We start from the raw sequence: 23621 nt of genomic DNA, 5'->3' as shown, positions 1-23621 counted from the left end.
AGCCATCAAGTTATATCCACACGTGCACCATCGCAAGAGATTCTTGCAGAATTGTCAAGATAATTAAGTGAGATACAGTGTAGGTAGAGTGTCCAGTACATGGTGCTTCAAAAAATGAGAATTCCTTTCTCCGTTCCCTGGGAGGAAGAGAGAAACGGGATTCCACACATAGGTGTGCACTCAACAAGTGTCCATAGTGCAGGTGGGCTCATGGCACGGGGGACAAGCATGGACTCCAGGTCACACAAACCTGGGTTCCTGTCCTGCCCACTCACTGCCTGGGCGAGCCTCTCAGAGCCTTGAAATGTACAAAATGGAGCTGATAACGTTTAACTCATAAGTATCATGATTTTTGTGGAGAGAAAAGAAAACCCGGACGGTTGGGAGCAATCCTGGAGTGTCGTTTCCATTGGTTCCCAAGAATAAGCAATCCCTGCCTCCTGGACAGAGCATGGGTTTTATTTCTACCTTGTTCTTTAGTGAGCCCTTTCCACACTCGCTGAAAACCCAGGGGAGGGGGCAGGGAGTGTGATGCATGGATTTCCCTGTAAAAGGCATCTGGCAGGACAGGGACAGAAAGAAGGGCTAATGAGGCAGTAGCGTGTGGCAATGTTTTTAAACATTTCAAAAACTTTAATATATGAAAGTTCTAAGTACAGTACTTGAAACATAGAAAGCAAGCAACAGATGTGAGCTTTTCCTCCCACTGACAAAATACAAATCAATACATCTGGATGTGGGATTTGGTTTTCTAAACTTAGGTGGTCCTTCAAAACTAAAGTAAAAACTGGAGTTTGAGTCCTTCAGAGCAGACGGAGGCCCCACCCTCTCAGGTCTGTGGGGGCGTCCTCAGTTTTGTTTTGTTTTTTTTTTTGAGTAAAGGAAAAGCAGATGTAGCCACTAAGCCCCTTCCTTGGCCTCTGGAATCCAGACACGGGACTTCCCAGCTTTGGGGACTGGCAAGTAAGAGGGTTTGTCTAGCCAGCTGCGCACTTTTTAAAATGATGATCAAAGTGATAACTGCTCATTATTAAAAGTGTGGGGGAGTGGAGGAAAGTATGAAGAAGCAAACTAGTGAACGCCCCCCCCCCCCCCCCATCATGCAGATGTCACTGTCACTCTTGGGCAGATTGCTTTTCCAGTCTTTTTTCTTTGAATTTCTTCTTTACATAGTTGAAATACACTTTTCTTTTTTAACTTTTCATGTTATTTCATAAAGATTTTCTTTTTCTTTTTTTAAAAAATATTTTATTGGGGAAGGGGAATAGGACTTTATTGGGGAACAGTATGTACTTCCAGGTCTTTTTCCAAGTCAAGTTGTCCTTTTAATCTTAGTTGTGGAGGGTGTAGCACAGCTCCAGGTCCAGTTGCTGTTGTTAGTTGCAGGGGGCACAGCCCACCATCCCTTGTGGGAGTCCAGCCAGCAACCTTGTGGTTGAGAGCCCACTGGGAATCGAACTGGCCCATGTGGGAATCGAACCGGCAGCCTTTGGCATTAGGAGGATGGAGCTCCAACTGCCTGAGCCACTGGGCTGGCCCAAGATTTTCTTTTAGAAATTGAAAAAGTATTATTTTGCAGATTATAAATACGGAATCCTAGAAAAATTTAATCTAGAAATGGATGAAGCAAAAAGTGCAGTTTCTTTCTCATATCATCTACCAGGGTGCCTACTACTGGAAAAAGATTTTCAGATATTGAAATGTCTAAAGTAGTAAGTGAAATTTCCCTTTAATACAACCTACCAGTGCTACATAATACTAGATAAGTTAAAGAAAATAAATTTGTAAAAGTGAAAGTGAAATTTCCCTGTTGTGCTAGCTACCAGTGCTAACCACTACCAGTTTTAGTTGCAGTCTTCCAGGTTTTTTTCCTTTTGCATATTAGTGGTTTGTGTGTGTATGTGTACAAGTTACTGAAATGGAACTGTACTATAAATACAGTTGTCCAGCTTGCTTTTATTCACTTAGTAATGTATTTTGAGTATCTTTTTGTAGTATGAGCATTTTCCAGTATCACTAAAACACTTATTTGAATGGTATTTTAAATGGTTACATAATATTTTGTCATTTAAATATACTCTGTCTCATGTAGTCATTTGTCTAAGGCTCTCAATATGGAGCTAAGTAAATATGCATTCACATTTCAGATTCTTTCCCTAAGCTGAGTCCCAGATAGCCCCTCTGAGTCAAAGATAAACTTGAAAGTTTCCTCTCCAGGCAGAGTTAACATTTTACACTCCCATCGGTAGCTTACAGAGATATACAATCACATAGGACTGTCATCATTTAAAAATCCGTTGTTGATATCTTTCCTAAGTGAAAATGCTCTTGTTTAATTTGTGTTGCTTAGACTACTAGAGTGTTCAATGCTCTGGCATGTTTAGTGATCTTCCTCTATGCTTTTTGGAACAGAGGTAATCTGCCCTCTACTGGAACAAAAAATCAGTTCCCAACTCAGATTCTTTAGAACTTCTTGGGCCCAGTCCTGGACCCAGTCCGGAGCTCCACGTTCTGCAGGCTGTGGGTCAGAGGCCTCATCTCTCTCCAGGACGTCCTGTGTGGGTGTTAGGCGGCCTTCTCGTGCCCTCCAGTGGTCTCATCGGCAGCTGCAGCCTCGCCTCCTTTCCTGTCATCCGAAGGTTTCTCCCAGAAGGAAGCACTACAACAAGGGAACCCCACAGACAGGGCTGGACCTGGGCTTTACTTGCCCACAGGCAATATGGAGATTATTCTCCTTCACAGCTGAGCAGCACCTGTTAAGATGGCTGTTTGTGTCCTTGTCGCCTTGGCTTTTGGGGAGGGACTGGAGGCAGCAGGTCAGTTTTCACCCAGGTGCCTGGTGGGGACAAAAAGTGGAGACGATACTCCAGTCCTTGTTTTTTCCCCCCTAAAACTTTGAGGCCTCTGGAATCTTTTTATAGAGGGGGGAGTTATCAGTAAATAAAGTAATGAACTTTCATGGCTGTCAGGGGCTTCTGTTAGAAACCTTGAAATCACTTAGCTATAAGTGCATGTTCTAATTACACACTAGTTTAGCAGCATCAGGAAACACTTGTGAAGGTTCTAGGACTTTCCAGAAGTGAGGGTAGCTAACTTTGAGGAAAGGACAGAAGAGAAATTTTGGAGACGTAAAGACTTGTAGCCTTCTAACATATGCCCCTTTGCCCTTTGCACACTGCCTCAGTCGATTACACTTTGCTCCAGGCTATAAAAATGATACTGCGTTTCCCCGAAAATAAGACCCAGCCGGACCATGAGCTCTAATGCGTCTTTTGGAGCAAAAATTAATATAAGACTGGGTATTATATTATATTATATTATATTATGTAAGATGGGGGTCTTATATAAGACCGGGTATTATATTATATTATATTATATTATATTATATTATATTATATTATATTATATTATATTATATTATGTAAGATGGGGGTCTTATATAAGACCGGGTATTATATTATATTATATTATAACCGATCTTATATTATATTAGACAAGGTCTTATATTAATTTTTCCTCCAAAAGACGCATTAGAGCTGATGGTCTGGCTGGGTCTTATTTTCAGGGAAACACGGTATAGTCATTGCAGAAAAAACTAATTAAAAATAACCCATATCCAATACTCAAAGATAATTACTGTTAACATTTAGTATACATCTGATGTGTATGAGCATACACATAATTTTGCATACACATAAATTATATAGGTGTGTAAGTATGTATACCCATATCTGTACACACACACATTTATATCCCTTTTTAAAGTATTTTAAGTATCTCTCCGTACCATTAAATCTTTTTTTGAAAATACAATTTTTTTATGGCTGCATACTAGTATAAACACCGTAATTTATTTTACAGGAATTAGACATTTGGTTGATGCTCATTTTCATAGACTATTATGATAAATGATGCTGAGATGAAAATCCTTTAAGCCATCAAACTCGATAATTTTCTTAGGATAAATTCTTACAGTACAATTTTTGGGTAAACATAATTTGAATTTCTAAATTCTGTTGATATTTAATACCATATTTTCTCTTAAAAGCTTGTTTCAGTTTCTACTGTCCTCGCAGAGTGGAGAATGCCTGTCTGTCAATGTCATTTAACACTGAATATTAACCTTTGCCAGTCTGATAGAGAAAGCATGGAGTACTAGTTGAATTTGCAATTTCTTTTTAAATCATGAGCAAAGTTTAAGATTTTCTTTTATATTTGTTGGTCATTCACACTTCTTTTGCCATTTGTCTTCCTGCTTTTTTTATATTGGACTGATAATTGAGTTATTTGCATATATGGGTTAAATTCTTTGTTGTCATATAGTGCAGATGTTTTCTCTAGTTTGTCATTTGCTTTTGGTTTCTAGTATTTCACCTAAAGAAATGTGTGTGTGTGTGTGTGTGTGTGTGTGCGCTTTAACTTACATATATAGTACCTACCATATGAATGCATCATTGAGCAGTTTTCCTTATTTACACATCAGTATATTCAGTTCATAATGATAGGTACAAACCCAGTTCATTCATTTTGATGGCTGTGTAGTATCTCATGCTGTGACCAGAACTCCAAATTCTTCCTCAATGTATGTTCCAGGTTTTCTATGCTGGTGACCACTGAAGATGCTTCTGGGTTTCCAGGTTTTCCTTTCAGTGCTGCAGTGAACGTCCGTACGTGCACCTCCTCTGCACGCAGGGAGAGCTTCCCAAGGGGCACCCCAGGCGTGTGTTGTGGGGAATGTGCATTTTCAGCTCTATGGGTTCTTGCCACACTCTTCCCAAAGGGGTCGTGCCCGTTGACACTCCCGCCAGCAAGTTTCCTCTCGTCCCACACCTTCACCAGGACGTGATATTGTCAGGCGGAGTGATTTCTTCCCACTTGGGAATGAGGTCACATCTCATTGTGGTTTTAATTTGCACGTCCTCATTGCTGGTGGGGTCGAGCATCTTTCAATGGTTATTGCCTAGATAGAGTTGAACAGGTTTTCTCTTCTTTGCACCTTCCCTTCCTGTCCTTTGCCCATTTTTTCCATTGGGCTACTTGTGCTTGGCTTATCAATCGGTGGTGGTCTTTCCATGTTTTAGATACTAGTACCTTGTTGTATGGTTGATAGCCATCTTCTGGTCCTGGGCATGCCTTTTATTTCTTCAGTTCAGCAGTTATTGCTCTCAGACCATAGCCATTTCTGCACAGTATGTAACAGATTGGAAATTACCTCCAGGAATGGAGCATGTACTCAGAGTATTAAAAAGTTCTATAGAAACCCATCAGAGAGTTGGGAAGACACTGAGTCAACAGTGGGTCTGGCAGCAACAGACACCACACAAAGAAGGGTCTGACCAGGCCAGGAGAAGGGCGGGACCTTCCTGATCAGTGGGGGACAGAGGCAGGAAAGTGGAGGTCAGCCTCAGAGTCAACACCCTTGTTTGCTAACCTCAGCCTCCAGTCCAGCCTCCGAGTCTGCAGCCACGCTCACCTGTGGCCAGGGACACACTCTTCTGCCTCTTCTGTCTCCTGGGTCTCTCCATGTGGCCTGTGGCCTCAAGCCCGCTGGCCTCTGGCCTTCTCTTTCTGCCTCCCAGCTGAGGAGCAGTTTGGCTTTTCAACCGTTTTGACTTTTGAACTTTGTGCTTGTTGTTTTATGTTGAACAGAAGTTTATATGTTTGATGTCGTATTTGTCAGTCTTTACCTTTATAGGATGTGCTTTTGATGTCTCACCAAGAAGTCCTTTTCTGTGCCAAAGTCAAAGACAGCTGCCTGGGAGCATTGGAGACCTTGCTTCCCAGCGTCGTCATCAGTTTGGGCTCAAATAAAGTCTTATAAAAATTATATTAAAAAAAAAAGACAGCTCCCTGGATTTTCTCATAATAGCTTTTGTTTTTCACACTCAAGTCTGCAGTCCCCCTTTTGTAGTTATGTTCCTGTGGCCGTTCCTCTGCAGGGAAAGTTTTCCGCATCGGCTCCGACCTCCAACAAGTTCACGTCGACAGTCTCTCTTTTGTCACCTCGTGTTCTGCCTGCGCTGGGGACACTCTGTTTGTCAGGGGATTTCTCTGTTAATATTTGCAACATTAGTGATTCTGGTTTCATGTTGTGGACCCTGGGGCTTGATTCTACTAGTGTTTAGCATGCCTTCAGGTTTTGAAACTCCCATGGAGTCTGTTGCATATGTTTTGTGCCTGTGTCACTGGAAATGTTCTCGGATCTGGCCGTGCTGCTGAGGAACGGGCCCAGGTTTCCCCGTAAGACGGGCCCAGGATCTCCCATAAGGGAGCTTCCACTGGCCTTGAACATGTGACCCATTGTGTTTTTTCATAAGGGATCAAAGGAACTGATAACATTAAGTCATTCTTGTCAGTGGCCTAGCTTTATGGAAACTAAAGTTACATCTGAAGAGTCAAGGTGCTTTGAATTTTTCCCCACTCCTGCTCACCCCATTTCGATCAAGAGAAAACAAGAAAAATTAGTATCCTTCCAACCATGTGTATTTTCTATAGTTCAGATTTTTAAAAATCTGAAAACAAGGAGGAGATTTATAGGATTTTCCTGATGGGTCGTCACCAGCATCCCTTGGAGAACATGGCAGAGGTGGCAGTCCCAAATGTCTGGGAAATAGCAGCTTCACAAAGGACCATTGTGCGGTACCTCTTGTGTGTGCCTCTGCCATCCTGCCACCACATACCTGGCTGGCTTCTTTCTCAGCAGAGAAGACGTGTGACAAGTGGACGTAGGATGTGATTCCCAAGTCAGCCCTCCATCTTCCCTCCAAGCAGTAGCCCCCAAAGGGCCCCAGCCCACCGCCTCCCCCCGCCATGGCCAAGGGCCACCAGCAGCTTTCAGTAGTCAGAAACTGTTATCCACAGTTGGCATTTTTTGCATGTATATTTCTGCTTAAAGCGATTTTGCCTTTCTTTTCTTTTGTTTGTTACATAGTAACATTTTCTTTTGACCCTGTCTTTATGTTTTTTTTCTCAGGCCGGAAGCTGAGAGGAAAAGCCTTTTATTTTGTCAATGGCAAAGTATTTTGTGAGGAAGACTTCCTGGTAAGTTTGTCACCCAAGGCTCCCCTCCCTGCAGTCCTGACCAGAGACAGGCAGGGAACATGCAGAGACGCCCTGGCTGGGAGAAGAGGGTGGTTTCTTGCTGTGATCCCCAGCGCCGGTGAGAAGCTGCACTGCCCGAGAAAGGGGTCCTGACTTTGCTTCTGTAGATGCATGGGGTGGCCCGTGTTCCGAGGCAAGCGACAAACCACAGAGCTTTGTGCTTTGAAGGGACCTTGGGGCCACTCGGCCTGTCCTCTTGCTGCTTTGTCCATTTCTGCCAACTCCACCCATCTCTGAAACCTGCGGCCTGAGGTCCAGGCCTTCCTTATTCCTCACTCTTCTTGCTCTCCATGGGGATCCAGCCTCTCTCACCCATCGAAAGTCCGTCCGTGTGCCAGTGACTCCCAGATCTGAGCTCCAGGCCTGTCAGCACCTCTGAGGCCAGCTGCTGACATCTCACTGCCCACTGGACAGTCCTGGGCTGGAGCCCCTCACATTCCACTTGCCTGAAACAGAAACATCACCTTGCCCTGGGTCCTTATCTCTGAGACCTGTGTCCTGGGTTCGTCCTCGACCCCTCCTTCCTGTCTCTCCCAGAATGCAGCCAAGCATTGAGCCTTGTGCCACCATGACCTCCCTGGGCCTGCTTAGCTCACAACATCAGCATGGTTTCCCCGGGCTGGCCTAATGGCCCCCTCCACACTGTCTGCGTGTCCACCGGGCCTACCCGTGGCTCAGAGCATGCGCAGAAAAGCTCTCTGCAGTCCACAGCCTCCCTCCCAGCCTTGTTGTGTCTTGCTCACTCTGTGGCTTGCCATTCTCTGCATGCCCACCCAGCCTCACCCGCCTTCCTTAGCTAGTGCCGTTTCCCCTGCTTGGATGTCTTCACCCTCTCTTTGCCCAGGGAACTCCGACGCCTTCCTCGTCCCTCCTGCCCCCACATAGGCTGCGCCCCCTCTGTGCAGCCCCCATGCCCTGGGAGAGCAGTTGGTGCACAGCATGGTGTCCAATTACAAGTCTTAATCCCCCACCTACCGACGATATGCCCCCAGGGAGGGAAGAACATGCTTCTCCACCTTTACCTCGTCAGACCCGAACACAGTGCCGAGCATAGAGTGGGGCTCGGGGAATGGTCATTGAACTGAGCCTGCATTTCAAGAACAAGGGACGGGAGACTCAGAGATGGCCTGGGGCCAGCTTCTTTGCAGATGTGTGGGTTGATTCATTTTGACTAGCGTTTGCGGGGCACGCTCAGGCAAACCCAAACTGGCTTAAGGAAGAAGGAAGTTCATCCCAGCAATGCCCTCAGGAGTCATTCTCTCTTAAGTTTTTGGCCCTGCCTCTCACCATGTTAGCTTTAGTCTCAGGCACTGTGTGATGGCCAGATGGTGGCAGCCCTCCAGAGTGCCCATCCAGAAGCCTCCACAGACACCTCCTGGAGCCTCATGGGCTCTTCTTGGGTCACATGACCATCCCTGGGCAAAATCATTGGTGCTGGAGGAATGCAAGGCTCTGATTGGCCAGGTCTGAGTCAGTGCCCCGTCTTAGAATCCAGCCTGTGGTCAACCCTACAGGAATAGTGGGGACCACAAGGTGGGGGTGGGGTTGGAGCCCAACTGAAAATAAAGAACTGTCGTCACCCGTAGGATGGGGGGGGAGGTGCCAGGCAGCAGAAACTTCCACTACCTGGTGAAGAGTTACAGAAAGTGTCTCCTTTTCTTTTTTTCTACCTCCTTTTCCATTACATTTCCCCCCATAAGTTGTATTTGCAGTATCTAAACTCTAGTATCTTCCAGTGTGTAGTATCTAGTATGTTTTCTGAAGAGCGTTCCTTATTTCATGACTCCAGCTCTGTGTGTGTGTGTGTGTGTGTAAGTGTGTGTGTGTGTGTGTGTGTGAGTGTGTGTGTGTTGTGTGTGTTTTGGTAATGTAAGGTAGATAATATTCATCAAGTTTATTTGAAGCTAACTGTAAAAGGCATTGGCTTTTTAACCGGAAACAGACTTGAATTCAAATCTTGTCTTCACCCCGTATTGGCTGTGTGACCTTGAGAAGGTTGCTTAACCTCTCTGAGTTTCCCTTTGCTTCCATTTGAGAAATGGTATAATACACATTGCAGAATTGTTTTAAGGATTAGAGTGGTTGTCTCAAACTTGACCATGCGTCGAATCTTCTGCAGGGCTTGTGAAAACAGATTCCGGGCCTCCACCCCCTGAGTTTCCAGTTCAGTAGGTCTGGGTGGAGCCCAAGAATGTACACTTCTTGAAGTGCCCAGGTGATGCTAGGGAATTCCTCTTTGAGAACCACCAGCTTAGAGATTAAAGCCTCTCTGTGCACAGCCTCTTACACAGTGTGGCGTATCATGGGTGCCAGGCACAGTCATTGTTAGGGCAAGTGCTCTGAGTATTTGTAGTGGCTTTTGTGGCAGAGAATACCCCGATTCATCACACAGCTGTGTTGTCCTTGGGGAAATGATAGATTTCTTTACAGAGTGACACATCTTTCTAAGAAATTCCTTGCAATGCTTGTGTCTGGCAGGGACGCAACTGGATCTGTCCACCCTGCCTGGGTTTTTTTTTTTCTCCTTCCTCTGTCACAGAATTTATTTTACACCTATTATATCAAAGAGCATTTTAAAGACAGACATATAAACTCCCTAACAAGATAAAGCAAAGGCAAAAGTGTTTATCTTGAGAAACAAGATACACCAGCACTTATATAGTCTGCATATGTTATTGCACTTTAACTTTCATGATTTGACAAAGCATTCATGAAACAGTCTGCAGACAACTAGTTTTAACAAAGAATATTTTTAAGCAGCCGTGACTTTCCTAAATTGTGTGTTAGGTAAGAATTTTACAAACATTATTCACATCAGCAGTAATAATGGAGCTGGAGAGCATTGCGCCCTCCCCAGGCTGCAGGGCGGGAACCACCACTTGCGTGGTGGGACCTGTGGCCCTTTCCAAGGCTCTTGCGGCCTGCACATGTCAGCCCTCGCATCTCCCTGTGCGTGTGGACTGGTTTGCTGAGCCACTGGGTGTCAGGATTCCCGTCTGATAGCTTTGTGGAATGGATCAGGGAGGATAACCTCGAAGAATGTGTACGTGGACTCTCCAACCCAGTCAGAAGAAGGACTCTCAGCCCCACGGTGGCGTCCAGCTCGCTCCTCGGCAGCAGACTGAAGGCTTCCAGCAAACTAGCTGGTTGACACCGTGATGGACAGGCTCGCCGTAGGTCGCACCCTTAGGAACTGGGCATTTGCGGCCACCACAGCGCACACGAATCCGATATATGACGTAACCATGCTTGGCCTTGTGTCCCGGCCTGCGTGTTGTATCTGGCCGGGCAGGGCGGGGGCGCCGTGGAGCGCGGAGCGCTGGCGGTACTGCCTGCAGTGCACGCTGAGAAGAAACCGATTACGTCGGATTGCTGCTTCCTCCATAGCTCCTGGGTGTTGTACCTGCACGCGCCCATCTTGGCTCACCTGAGGGCTGTGGCCAGACAGAAAGGCTGCCCTGCCTGGTTTCACTTTCTTTTCTCTTTCCTCTGCAGTACTCTGGCTTCCAGCAGTCTGCTGACCGGTGTTTCCTTTGTGGCCATCTGATCATGGACATGGTGAGTAGGGTTAGCCGAACAACATATTGACTCACTGGGAGGGGGAGGCACTCAGAGCAACAAGAACTCAATAGTCAAGAGCAGTGTTTCTTGCCTTGACTTGTGGTTCTGAAAAGCAGACCCTGTGCCACGCAGCTTGCTTGCGCTAGTAGAACCCACACTGTTGGCTTTTCTTGGTGTCAGCGTCCTTGACCCTCCAGTCTACACAGTGCTGTGTTTCTGATCATGTTGTCTCCCTTGGGCTTCCTCTGATTTTCTGGGATTCTGGTGGTGTCCCAGATGCCAAATGGAACCTGCTTTTACTCCCAATTACCTTGGAGTCGGATGCAGAAAGTCAGATAAACATGTATTTCCCCCTGTCTTCTCCTCGGCTCAATCTGTTCCTAAGACGAGTTTTGGGGAACTGTCATTAGTTCTGAAACAGTGGAACAAGGAACAAGTTTTGTACATTCTCTTCCTTGCTCAGCCACCGGCTCTCTGAGCTTGTCTTGGGCCTCAGTATCTTTATGTTTTCAGTGGTGACGGTTTTTCTTCCTGGTCTCCTTATAGGCTGAGGTGTGGGCTTTAAGGAATAGAGTTCTTATTCTGTCTCAGGCATCAAATTGGAGATCAGCTCTGTAGGATTTCTTTAATATACTGGTTAGAGAGATTATGATTATGTAACATTCTTTTAGTTGAGAAGAGTTTAAACCCCTCTCTAAGCTGACCTGTTAATTCATTTCTGGAGGCGGGAATTGCTAATTGTTGCTATTTTCTTTAAATTTTACCTTTTGTTGAGAAACTCATAGAATAAAGGGTACACCTCTTAAGTGTATAGCTGAATGAGTATTTACCCATGTACGTACCACCCAGATCAAGGTACAGACCATTTCCCACATCCCGCACCCTAGAAGGCTCCTCTGTGGCCTTCTCCCAGTCAAGACCTGGCCCCCCCACACACAAAGGTGCCCACTGTTCTGACCTCTCGCCCCAGATTTGTTCTGCTGGCAGCAGAACTTCATATAAATGGGATTATACATATAGACTCCTTTGGATCTGCCTTTTCTCACTCAGAAAAATGTTGCTGAGATTCATTCATGTTGTTGCCTGTGTTGGTAGTTTATTTATTTTCATTGGAAGTAGAATTGCATTGTAGGCATATAGCAGTTTATCCATTCTCCCGCTGATGGAGATTTGGGTGTTTTGGGGCTACTTATGAATAAAGCTGCTGGGAACCTCTTGGGCATGTCTTTGATGGACATAAATTCTTATTTCTGTTGGTTTTATACTAACACGTATAAAACCATGAGCCAGAGCCACCCCTGTTCATAAAGAGAAGTGGCTCTGACACACCACAGCAGAGTGTATCTCTGCGAGCGGTGTCCTTGTCATAGCCCAGGCGTCCCTGGGAACAGGGCCCTCCACCCGTGCCCCGGGGAGGCAGGCAGGAGCCACACGCCCTCACTCCTGCCCTCCCCAAGAGCCTGCCAGACTCCACAGGTGCCATTTCTTTGGCAGAATTTGTCTTTGATTTTAGAGTCTTGATGAACCCGTCACATATCAGGTCAACAGTATCCAAATTTATGCACATGGTTCTACTCTGTTCCTATTTCTGGGTGTCCTAAGCCTTCTTTGAACCTCAGGGTGTTCCATTTATTTATTACTTTATTACACCCCCCCAAAAACAAAACAAAACAAAACACAACTTAGTGGTTTAAAGCAACAGTGATTTATTATTCATCTTGATTCCAAGGATGAGAGACCAGGCCAGGGCTCTGCTCCGTGTGGCGTTGGCGGGGGTCACGTAGCTCAGCAGTGCTCAGCTGGTGGAACAGTCGAATGTCCAAGATGACCTCTCACACGCCAGGCCTCTCTCCCTGTGGCAGCCAATCTCATTCCATATCTAGCTTGGACTCCCAAGCTGGAAACCCTAGAGGGAATGAAGAAGCTGGAAAACTGGAAAAGCAGGAAGTCCTCCCATCTCCCCAGGGCTGCAGTGTGTGAGGTGTGGGGCTGCCACTCTGAGGGCGCTCGCTCTGTGTGGCCCCCACTCCCGAGTACTGACGACCGTCACATGCATCGCTGGCAGGTGTGTTTTGGTGCCACCTCGCTGGTGCTGATTCCCAACTCAGTTTGTGCTGACTTTCAAGACCCAGCCAATTGCGTAAATAAAACCTCCTATTGAGTCAGCGAAGATTCTTTCAACTGTACACCACAGAAAAATCCAGACTCATGTTAACTCAGACTTCCACATGCACCAGAATCACTTTATTAAAACAGCAACTGCTGGGCCTTCCTGCAGAGCCAGTGATTCAGGAGCTCTGGGTGGGGCCCGACAACGTGTGTTGTTAACAGGTTCCCGGTGATGCTGCTGCTGCTGGCCCAGGGGCTGCACTTTGAGAACCGGTGACAATAGGAAACATGTTTTCTCTCACCTACTAAGAGGGTGGCAGGTGGGCAGTTCCTTGGTGGGTGAGTTTGGTCACTCACTGACGTCACCAAGGACATTCTGTCCGTCTGTCTGTCCTCTCTCTTGGGGTGTCATCCAGATCAGACGACACTCAGAGGAAGGATTGTGGGGCTTTCCCTTCACTGTGTTGGAAAATAACAAAGAGGCTTTGCTTGCACTTGGATCTGAGCTAATCGGGCTGAGTCACAGGATCATCGTGCTGCAGAGTCAAAGCTGCTTAAAAGGGGCACCCGGGAGGCAGGACTTAAGAGATTTCTTATGAGCTCTGCATTTTAATGGAGAGTTCCCTTTGCTCTTTCCACTTGCTGCTTCCCAATTCTGGGATGGAGCCTTTCGTGGCCCTGCTTTACATCATTTCCTGCAAACGTTTTCGGACGGGAGCTCTTTAAATTCCCTCCTGGAGGTTGATGAATACAGGAGAAGGATCCTGCTGGCCTCCTCCTGTTTAGTTGTAACTAGTTTAGCTCTTCTTGCCCCATGTCATTTGTTGGTCTTGGGCCAAGTGAAACTCCGGGGTGAGTGTGCCCCGTGTGGCGTGACCACTGATATGGTCCCTTTACCTGATGGGCGTCTCCCTCCCACCGTCCCTTCCTTGCCCATCATCCCACTGAGTCCTGGTCTCGTCCTTTGTGCCCCCAGATCCTGCAGGCCCTGGGGAAGTCCTACCACCCGGGCTGTTTCCGCTGTGTCATCTGTAACGAGTGTTTGGACGGGGTGCCCTTCACCGTGGACTCAGAGAACAAGATCTACTGTGTCCGAGATTACCACAAGTAAGGAGGGCTGGGATCCGCTCGTGTCAGTCACGGCGATTGAAACTCAGCAGAGACTGATGGCAACCTGCTGTGGCATGTCTGCAGGCAGCTGGTACCGTTAGCCCACAGCCCAGCAAAGGCCTAATGGTTTGAGGGGGACTCAGGAGCTCAGTTGATACCTGTGCAGACAGGAACTAATTAAAGGTCATGTTTACTGGGGAAAAAAATAAACAGAGCAAATCTGCCAGGCCCGTGTCTTAGGGCTTTACCTAACGTCACAAGGCACTGACTCAGCTGGCCTCCACCCCCCTCAGTGTGCCTGGGCCTGTGCCAGGCGCCATGAAGGCAGTAAACAGTCTCTATCCCGAGTAGAGCGAAGGGGACAAATGTGCTCATTACGGCTCAGGAACAATCCTGAAGCAATACTGAAGCCACTCCCAGACAGTGAGCCTCTTTGTACGAGGGCTGGAGGGGTTTGCTTGGAGAGCGCAGGGCGGGAGGCAGGGCTGGGCCAGTGAGGAGGGCTCCCTGCAGGCTCCAGGAGCCGGTCTCCCAGACACACTTGGCCTTGCCTTCCAGAAACACCACAGTATGCACTTGACGGCTTCTTTGCTTCTCCCCCAGGGTGTTGGCCCCCAAGTGTGCAGCCTGTGGGCTTCCCATCCTTCCACCGGAGGTAAGACGCTTCTTCAGACCCGTTCCTGGGGTCTTCCCAACATGAATTTCTCCCTGGGATAATTTATAAGATCTGTGTCCTGTCCTCTCACCTTTAAAAAAGTCCTTCTAGAATCTCGACTCTGAGAGGGTGTCCTCACCAAGAAGCCCCTTTCTCACTCGCTGCTTCCCCAGCCCAATGCCCTTCTTGTGCCGTTTGTCCCTGTAATTAGAGCAAACTCTCTGATTAGAAGACGCGCAGAGCCACACAGATGTGCGTTTTTGTCCGTGTTGACGCCGACATTCCTGAGGATAGGACTGGTGCCCCTCCCGCTTCTCAGCTAAATGTGTCCTTTTTCCTGCCAGCGTTATATCCACTCCTGATTTCTGCTCTTCTCCTAAGGCTGCCTACGTGTAGCTCAGAATCGTCTCCTCCCCCCATAGCGTGTGGAGCCCGATGGGCCCCCCAACTAGCCTCTTGTTCTTGCCTTTTCCCGGTCCAGGGTTCAGATGAGACCATCCGTGTGGTGTCCATGGACAGAGACTACCATGTGGAATGTTACCACTGCGAGGTAGGCCCCCCCCGGCCCCCCCCACCGCCCAGGCTCCAAAGCCTGTTTAGGAGTCAAAGAGGAAAGCATCCTGGTTGATTGGGGCCAGAGACGGGCATCAAGGTTCAGGCAAGGGGCTGCCCTCCAGAGCTGAGGACATAGAGTGGAGCCTGGTTGGTGGGGTGGTGGGTCAGCTGCAGAGAATGTGGATGTTTGGGGCATAAAGGTCTGTACTATTTTCTCCACCTTTACAACTGCCAAGTTCTGAAACCTTCGCAGCTGCCCTCCCTACAGCTGCCGAAGGGCAGGGGAGGGGGTGTGGCTTTCAGGTCCTGTGTGGGGCCACATCGTCAGGCAGGTGTGCGGTTTGGGGAATAGACGTCCGTCCCTCCAGCTTGTAGGCCATTCTATCAGCCAGGAGCCTCTTTCTCAGCTGAGCCCTGGAAATTATGAAGAAACCCCTCTGGGAAACAAGGATGTTGCTGGTTGGTGTGAAGGTTGGGGCGGGGGGGGAGCTTCTGCCGCTTGTCTGTCCTCGTGTCACACCTCAGACTGAAGGAGCCACTGGTGCCCATGACTAGCAGGCCGGCCTGGGGTCGCCCCTCACCAGCCCTTGTGAAGGGTACAAATGTTTGAAGTCCCGTGCGTGGGCTTTCAGCCAGAATTAAGTGGATTCACCCATGAAAAGAGATTTATTTTTTGACGCAGTGGGTGGGGAGAACAGAGGGTGTAGGTGACAGATAGATTGATCCCAGTGCCAGCACTGTAGAAATAGCTGGGAATCATTGTCAGTGGTGCCCCAGGTGCTGGGGAGAAAGGTGAAGACACTTGCTCTGCTGTCCCCTCCACCCCCTCTGGGCGAGCGGTGTCCAATGGAAATGCGAGAGCCACAGATTCAAATCATGCGTGTAATTTTGTTTTCTAGAGCCATGTTAAAAAAGTGAAAGAAACAGGCAGGATTAATTTTTGTGATACTATTTTATTCAACCCATTCTATCCAAAATGTTACTGTTTCAACACATAGTCAACATAAAACATTTTTCGCGAGATATTTTACAACCTTGTTTAGTCCTAAGTCTTGGGAATCTGGTGTGTGTTTATACGGACATCCCATCTCATTTCCGACCAGCGCCATGTCAAGTACTCTGATAGTGACATGTGGCCAGTGGCCTGGGAACTGGACAGTGCAGTCCAGACCTTCCCTGGGGAGTACTGGGTATGCTGTGCTGGCATTTTCTGCCCCTTCACAATCACACAGATGGTTTTGGGGACTGCATTTTGTATCTTGCAGTCCTTTTATTTTGCTGCCACTGACATTTTTGCCTCGCCCAGGACTGTGGTCTGGAGCTCAATGATGAGGACGGCCACCGCTGTTACCCGCTGGAGGACCATCTGTTCTGTCACTCCTGCCATGTCAAGAGGCTGGAGAAGGGCCCCTCATCGCCAGCGCTTCACCAGCACCACTTCTAGCCAAAGCCTCTTATAGACGTCCTGACAGGGATGAAAAGCCACGGTTGCATAATGAGAAACCCACGAGTGGTCTCGGGTAGAATTGGGGTAGAGGGGTGCTTACGCGTATGTGTTGGGTGCCTTTCCTTGCTCCAGCGAGGTGAACCCTACCTGTGTGGTGTGTGGATGTCTCCGCTGCCATGCCCTCATCAGATGACTCAGGAAGACGCTCCAGTAAGCGTGTGTCGTGTGACGGGAGATCACATCAGTGCAGCTGAATGAACTTGCCTCTCCCCTCTGGGAACAGTTCACTTCAGAGGGAAAGGTGTGCACTGAGCATATTTCACAATATCCTCTGAAGAGAGATTTCAGCTGCCAATGCATCCGACCCTTTCCCTCCCTTCAGGAAAATACCAGCACGGAACTCACCCCCACCACCCCAACCCCAACTTCCCCCTCCTCCCCTCACACACACAATAATTTAGGGCTTCCTTCCACCCCGGTTCTTCTGTAGAACAGCTACAATACAAATTTGAATTGCCTTATGGTGCAGGGAAACTCTAGCATGTGCCTTGTATGTTAGGAAGGATTTCCTTGGTAAACCAGAGCCTGGCATTGAAATAAGTGAGACAGGGTCTCCACCTTGTACACTGATGGCATTCTGTGTGTCGCCTCCCCCCGCCCCCGCCAATCTTCACTCCCTTACAGGCAGCTGGGGGCCGGGCGGAGATTTGCCATTACTGCAGAGTCGCTTTGGAATGAGACCTTGGTGCAGGCGCCAGGCCTCTTTACCCACCTGTGAGCCCCTTTTCCCTCAGGAGCTCTTAAGAGTCTGTGACTTTGGAGTCGCTCCTGCAAAGGCAAGTCTCAGGGTCCCATGTGCGGACATCTCCTGCGCCTGTTGAGCTTACCTGACGATGGGCTTTTGGAAGGCCTGCCCACGTCCCGAGAGCTAGCCCCTTATAAACAAGGGGTGTTTGTGTGTGTGTGTGTGTGTGTGACCTCAAAACCAGCGTGGAGGGCGTGCCTGGGATAAGTTATTACAGTCACTTCACAGGTTTCTCTGTTGCCCAATTGTTGGCACAGGCAAGATGTTTGAAGAAACCAGTATAAGGTACACTGCTTTTGTCTGTTGTTTTTTTTTTTAATTGTTTCCCTCCACTTTCAGTCTATCACACACAAAAAATACCTCACAGATAATAGCTTCGCCAGATTACAGATAAAGGAGGAATTTGACCATCACAGTGGACTCACATACTGTGTTTGGTGTGTTAAGAACCTCTGGCTTCCTGTGGGCTGCACTCCAGTGGGTCAGGGGTCAGGGCAGTATAATCCGAACTAAAGGTCAGCGAGGCATAGAGCCCATAGAAATTGGGTGCTGCTGCCTTAGTCATTTCATCATGCTGGCTCCCTGGGTGGCAAGGGCTGAGGGAGGGCCACACACTGGCAAGATTTCAAGGCCACCTCTGCACTGAAGAGACAAAATGTGCCCTCATGTCACATTCCTGAGGCCAGAAGTCAATACCCCTTGGCATTTCAGTGAGAAGAATATATATAAGGTTGGTTGGCATACGCCCTCAGCTTGTAGGGAGGGCCCCACGGCCTTGTCACAGGAGTGCCAGGGCCATCTCACCACTGCCAGCCAGGTTGGGAGCATGGTCGCCGACATCTGCTCTCCACCTCTGTGCCTCACACCCAGAGCGAGGGGATTGGGTGGCTGGGGCCACGGAAGGTGGTCTGCGGAACCCAAAGGCACCCGGGACTCGCAGAATTCAGGTGCCCGGCTCCACTTCTCAACCATTTGGGGGTAGTTGCCTGTAAGAAGCACAGGATTGGCAACATGGATTTTTTCACATTTTTATGAAATTCATTCTGCTGGGATCCTTTGGCCAGATGTCACTTCAGTCTAGGCCAAGTGTTTTCATTTTCTTTTCATGGGCTGAGCCTCCTGAAAACCCATGAACGTGCAGGGCTGGGGAAGTGACCCCTGGGTCGCACCCCTTTCTTCCCATCACGTCCTCCTCCAGCTCAGCTTGGGCAAGGCTGCTGTGCAGATGAAGCCAGCCGGTATGTCTTTACCTGTCTTTGCCAACCCAGTGCCATTTATGGCCTTGTGGACTCACCTTTGCTTCTACTTTCAAGTTCGGCAGTGACGCAAGTTGCCTTGGAGTCACTGTCAGAAGGAGCAGGGACTTGTTTGCAAATTGGATGACTAGTTAATTTTTTAAATGAAAATTTTAAAATGGCCTTGATTGGGGTGATTTCAGATCTTGCTGTAAATGGCATTTTGTGTTGTTGAAGAAAAAGAAGAGAATTTCCAGATGTCCTAGAAATCTGAGCAGCAACTTCTCTTGTTATCATCGTCCCTGGAGAGGGCACCAGGCAGGACTGTCGCACCATTTTCTCTCCTGCTCAGGCCCTTGCGCAAAAGCCATGAAGAGATGTTCACCTACTTGGTATTTTAAACATTCTGTAAGTTGTTAGCTAAATAGAATGGTAATAGGGGTGTATTTATAGGCCCCTACAAAGGAAACACAAGCACCTGGGAGACGAGGGTGAATACGTTTGTTGTAAGTTAGAGCAAATAGCCCGTCCTAAGTTCCCTAGACAACTCTTGGACTTTAGATGAATGAGGACAATTTACAGCCTGATTCCAGACCCCAGAGCCAGCCTCCAGCCTTCTCCCTCACCTCGTGATCCTTGAGTTTTTCTCATTTTGTTTTGTTTTGTTTTGTTTTGTTTTAACCCCTGCTCAGGTAGGACCATTCAGAAACTGCCTGGGTGGTCTGAGGAATGCCAATAACTTAGTTTAGCCTGCTGTATCACGTGTCTCTTTCTCGCTCTCTCTCCCCACCTCTCCCTCCCTCTTTCTCCCTGCCCCCCACCTCTGATGTTCCCTCATCTGTCATTGAGTGATTTGTTCATCTCACAATGGAAGGGCATTAAGTCTTGTCCATGTCATGTCCTATGCCTGGCACAGGACTTTTCACTGCTCCGTGGTTAGTGTGGGCATGGAAACCTCATTCAGCTGTGTCCTGAGGTCAGCCATCGAGTCCTGGGTGGCTGGTGGGATTGTCACAGAGCTCTGGTCATCCCCAAAGCACTGCCATCACCTTGTTTCCATGGGCTGGAGTCACACATACAAAAGGACACAGACTGTTGAGACTTGAGAGAAGTATTGGCATTCACAGTCCTTTGCAGGCCGTTTCCGTGTACCACTTCCCATGTGTGACTGTTGAGAGCCATGATGGCTGCCGGTACTCTTGCAAAGAATGTGTGCAAGACTTGACCCCACACCATTGTTGTTTGATGTACTTGTTAATAAAACCCTCCGCCAGGAAACCAAATTCTTTGTGTTCCCCTTTGTGCCAGGAATAGTCCTACTTTCCCAGTTACCATCTGAAGTAACTTTTAAAAGTAATAGAAAAAAGTGAGTAAAATATATTAGCTATCTATTGTCCTGAGCCAGAACTGGACAGATGTGGGAAATTTCCAGAGTGTATGAAAATTTCAACTGCAGGGAAAGATTATTTTCCTCTGTGCCTGTTTGACTATAATTCAAAAATGTATTGTTACTATAAAATTATGCAAAATATTGTTACTATAAAATTATTTGAAATTTTACTGTTACTGTAAAATTATTCAAACCTATTACTATAAAATGATTCAAAATATCATAATAAAATTGCATCAATTTGTAGACAATTAAAGTGCTCCAACGTGATGTTTACTGGGTCTTCTTTTGTGTGTCTGTGGAGAAAGAAAATGGTGCCAGCTGGATTTGGGAGAGCCCTGGATTCTTTTTTTTTTTTTTTTTTTTTTTTTAGAGCCCTGGATTCTTAAAGGAACATATGGGTGTCAAAACTGTAAAGGGTCTGAGATTTTACCCAATAGTTATTTGCCTTATAACTACATTTCAGTCAATGATGGACAGACAGCATATGCGAAGGTTGTCCTGTAAGATTATAATGGAGCTGAAACATTCCTATTGCCTAGTGACGTCAGAGTGCTGTGCATTGTTCACGTTTGTGGAGCTGCTGGTGTAAACAACCTGCACTGCCAGTCGTATAAAAGTATAGCATATACAATTACGTACAGTACGTCATACTTGATAAGTGACTGTGGCACTGGTTTATGGGTTATACTAGGTTGGTGCAAAAGTAATTGTGGTTTAAAAGGTTAGAAAGAATTGCAACTTAATACTATTTATCTTTGTTTTAGAGTGTCCTCTTTCTACTTGAAAGTTTACTGTAAAAGAGCCGTGTTAATTGGCGACAGCCTCCTACATCTTGCATTACTGTCTCTTGATTTCATTTCATCACAGGTGGTTTTGTACTGTAACGTGATGTACAGGTTTGTAGCGTAGGACCAATGAGCTGTACCCTACAGCCCAGGTGTGTAGTAGGCTGTACCATCTAGGTTTGTATAAGTGCACTCTGTCATGTTCACACAGTGGTGCAATCGCCTGATGACCCATTTCTCAGAATGTATCCTCCTTGTTCAGCAGCACATGACTACTTACAAGCTAGTAAGTTGCATGCCATGGTTTCATGGGTCTTGGCAGAAGGTACTGGAGTCCTAGGTTAGAAACAAAGGACAGTTTAATACAGCAACAGCAGCATTTCACTTTATCAGCATTTGCACTAGTTCCCTGAGCCCTAATTCCTGTGGGGCCCCATGGAGAGGGCCAAGCGATAAATGCTTGTACAATGGGTCGCGTTACAAGAGGAAACTCAAGCTCAGCGAACCACAGTCTTTATCATGGGCAGTAAGCGTGCCCGACTTCTCCAAACAGAAACATTATCTACCACGGAAGACAGTTCACTACACCGACATCCTTGAAAAGATGATGTGGAACTAAGGCAGTCAGTACCTAGCTCACAAGATGTGTATGAAGGTGAGAGGTCTTTGGAGAATCATCTAAGAATTGGCCCTTCAACTGGATCCTTAATATTGAGAGTTAAGGTCACGCTGCAATGGTGGTCATTATGTCTCCTTCCCTTTTGTGTATGTTGTTTTCTAATGAGGTTATGACCAAAACGGTGAGTGGCCCTCTAGATCTGAGGCAAGCATGCACAGGAAGGCAGGACTGGCAGAGTGAAGGGGCTGAGTGTGTGGTTAGAATCCTTGGGGAGGGGGAGACGGTCAAGGTACTTGTCTTAAACAGCCCCATGGTCTTGTTGGAGGCTTCAGTTTAGTTCTTGTGGCTGCCAGGTCTGCTGTGCTACGGACACGGAAAAGCTGAGAGTGCTGATTGTGGTACCGTCTTACTTGAAAATAAAACATCTTAAGTGATGAGAGAGCAGTTACTTTGATTTTACAGACACAAGCTGCTGTTTACCTATTACTCTGATGCCACAAAGGATGACAGTCGGAAAAAGATGGTCTGGGCCAAGGTGTGCAGGTAAACCAGCTCTGATTTGGGGTGTTTGCTGGCTTCTATGATGTAAATACTCCCAATGGGTGGTTTGTTTTGTCTTTCTAAACATATACACACAGGTCATGAGGACCATATTCTTTATAATCCCTCATTCTATGGATAAAACTGAGATACAGAAGGGTGAATTTACTCTCCAGATAGCAAGTGCCCAGTGAACCAGGATTCCATCTCAGGCAGTCTCACCCCAAGGGAGCTGTTGGACCACTGGCTGTTGGCGGCCATAAGTTGACCTTCAGTGTATTTGTTCACTAAGGCTACGTGGCCTAAACTCATTGTGAGTGTGAGGAGTGGCTTATCGCTATCTCTGTTGGTTCTGTATTGGTTTCCTATTGCTTCTGTAACAACCAAATTTAGTGGCTTAAAACAACACAAATTTATCATCATAGAATTCTAGCAAATGGGCCTTAGGAGGCTAAAATCAAGGTGTCAGCAGAGACTAGAAGAGAATCCATTCTTTCCCCTTTTCAGCTTCTAGAGGCTGCCCACATTCCTTGGCTTGTGGTTCCAACACTGACTTCTTCTGTTGTCACACCTCCTCTCTCTAACCCTCCTGCTTCTTTTATATAAGGACCCATGTGATTACATTGGGCACGCCCATGAAATATAGGATAATGCCCTCATCTTGTGGCCCTTAAACACACCCCTAAAGTCTCTTTTACCTTGTAGAATAAGGTATTCACAAGTTCTGGGGATTAGCACATGGACATTTTGGGGGGAGGCGGCACTACTGAGCATACTAAAGTGTCCAACAAACTTTTTGGGTGGAAATGATAGAATATCCTGGGGATATGAGGTGCATTTTATTCAAGCATTGCTAAAAGTGGGGTTTGCATTTCCCCTGGATTGAAAACAGAAGTACTTCATACACAAAAATGATTTGGCCTTTGGACTTGGTGTAAAAAAAGAATCAGAGTAGGTCAGACTCTGGGAGAAAAAGAAGCCAAAGGTCTGATCCAGGACAAGGTCCCAGGTATGTGACAGCTCTAGGTGTACAACACTTTCAGGAGAAGCCCAGGTTATGTGGATGCCCCCAGGTGTGTAAGGCGGCCTAAGGCACTCCCACCACTTGGGCACACACACATCCCTGCACTGATCTAAGTTCTCAAGGAGCGGTGGGCCCTGCATTGCCCGTGGGACCTGCCCAAAGCAGGCCTGTGATGGGGGGGAAGGGAGGGAATGCATCCGATTTGGAGACTTGGCAGGAAGGTAGACCCCACAATAAACAGAATGGACCAAAAGTTGCTATGTGGGAGCTGCGTTTGGAAGCTACTCTCTCCTGTAGAACGGATGTCAAAATGGGCTGCAGAGATCACTGTGATGGTGGAGGGTGCCAATGAGCTTCATCTGCAGCCGGATTGTGTTCATGGAAAGCCCCTTGGCAGATTTTGTTAAAAAAAAACAAAAACAAAAACGTATTTACATAGGTAATATAATTTCACTGTAGCAGAAACTTGGCTAAACGTGTCAATGTCTTACCCATCCTTGGCTGATTTCTTATCCTGAACATTGCTTTCCTAAGAATCGGGTTTGGGCTTCTTTGGCTTTTGAAAATGCCCAAGATGAATGCCTGTTTCTCTCGGGATTAGTTTCCATCTTTCTGTTTCCCTGAATGTTCACAGAGGCATTGGTTTGCATTATCTGATTGGCAAAGGAAGATCAACCTTTGT

At 47.1% G+C, this 23621-nt stretch overlaps 1 protein-coding gene across 1 annotated transcript in view; it reads left to right on the top strand.

Annotated features, from left to right (window-relative positions):
- LIMD1 (LIM domain containing 1) overlaps positions 1-20238 on the top strand; it is a 60484-nt gene extending 40246 nt beyond the window's left edge. The window contains exons 3-8 of the mRNA XM_019724059.3: positions 6974-7041; positions 10597-10659; positions 13748-13878; positions 14485-14536; positions 15018-15086; positions 16398-20238. Of these exons, the coding sequence (XP_019579618.3) occupies positions 6974-7041; positions 10597-10659; positions 13748-13878; positions 14485-14536; positions 15018-15086; positions 16398-16535 (521 nt within the window). The 3' untranslated portion in view covers positions 16536-20238. The remainder of the gene's footprint in view (positions 1-6973; positions 7042-10596; positions 10660-13747; positions 13879-14484; positions 14537-15017; positions 15087-16397) is intronic.
- Positions 20239-23621: the final 3383 nt, after the last annotated feature.

This window comes from Rhinolophus sinicus, chromosome 5 (assembly GCF_057876585.1).
Source record: "Rhinolophus sinicus isolate RSI-liver-muscle chromosome 5, RSI-T2T, whole genome shotgun sequence".
NCBI lineage: Eukaryota > Metazoa > Chordata > Mammalia > Chiroptera > Rhinolophidae > Rhinolophus > Rhinolophus sinicus.
This window is presented reverse-complemented; position numbering and strand designations above follow the sequence as displayed.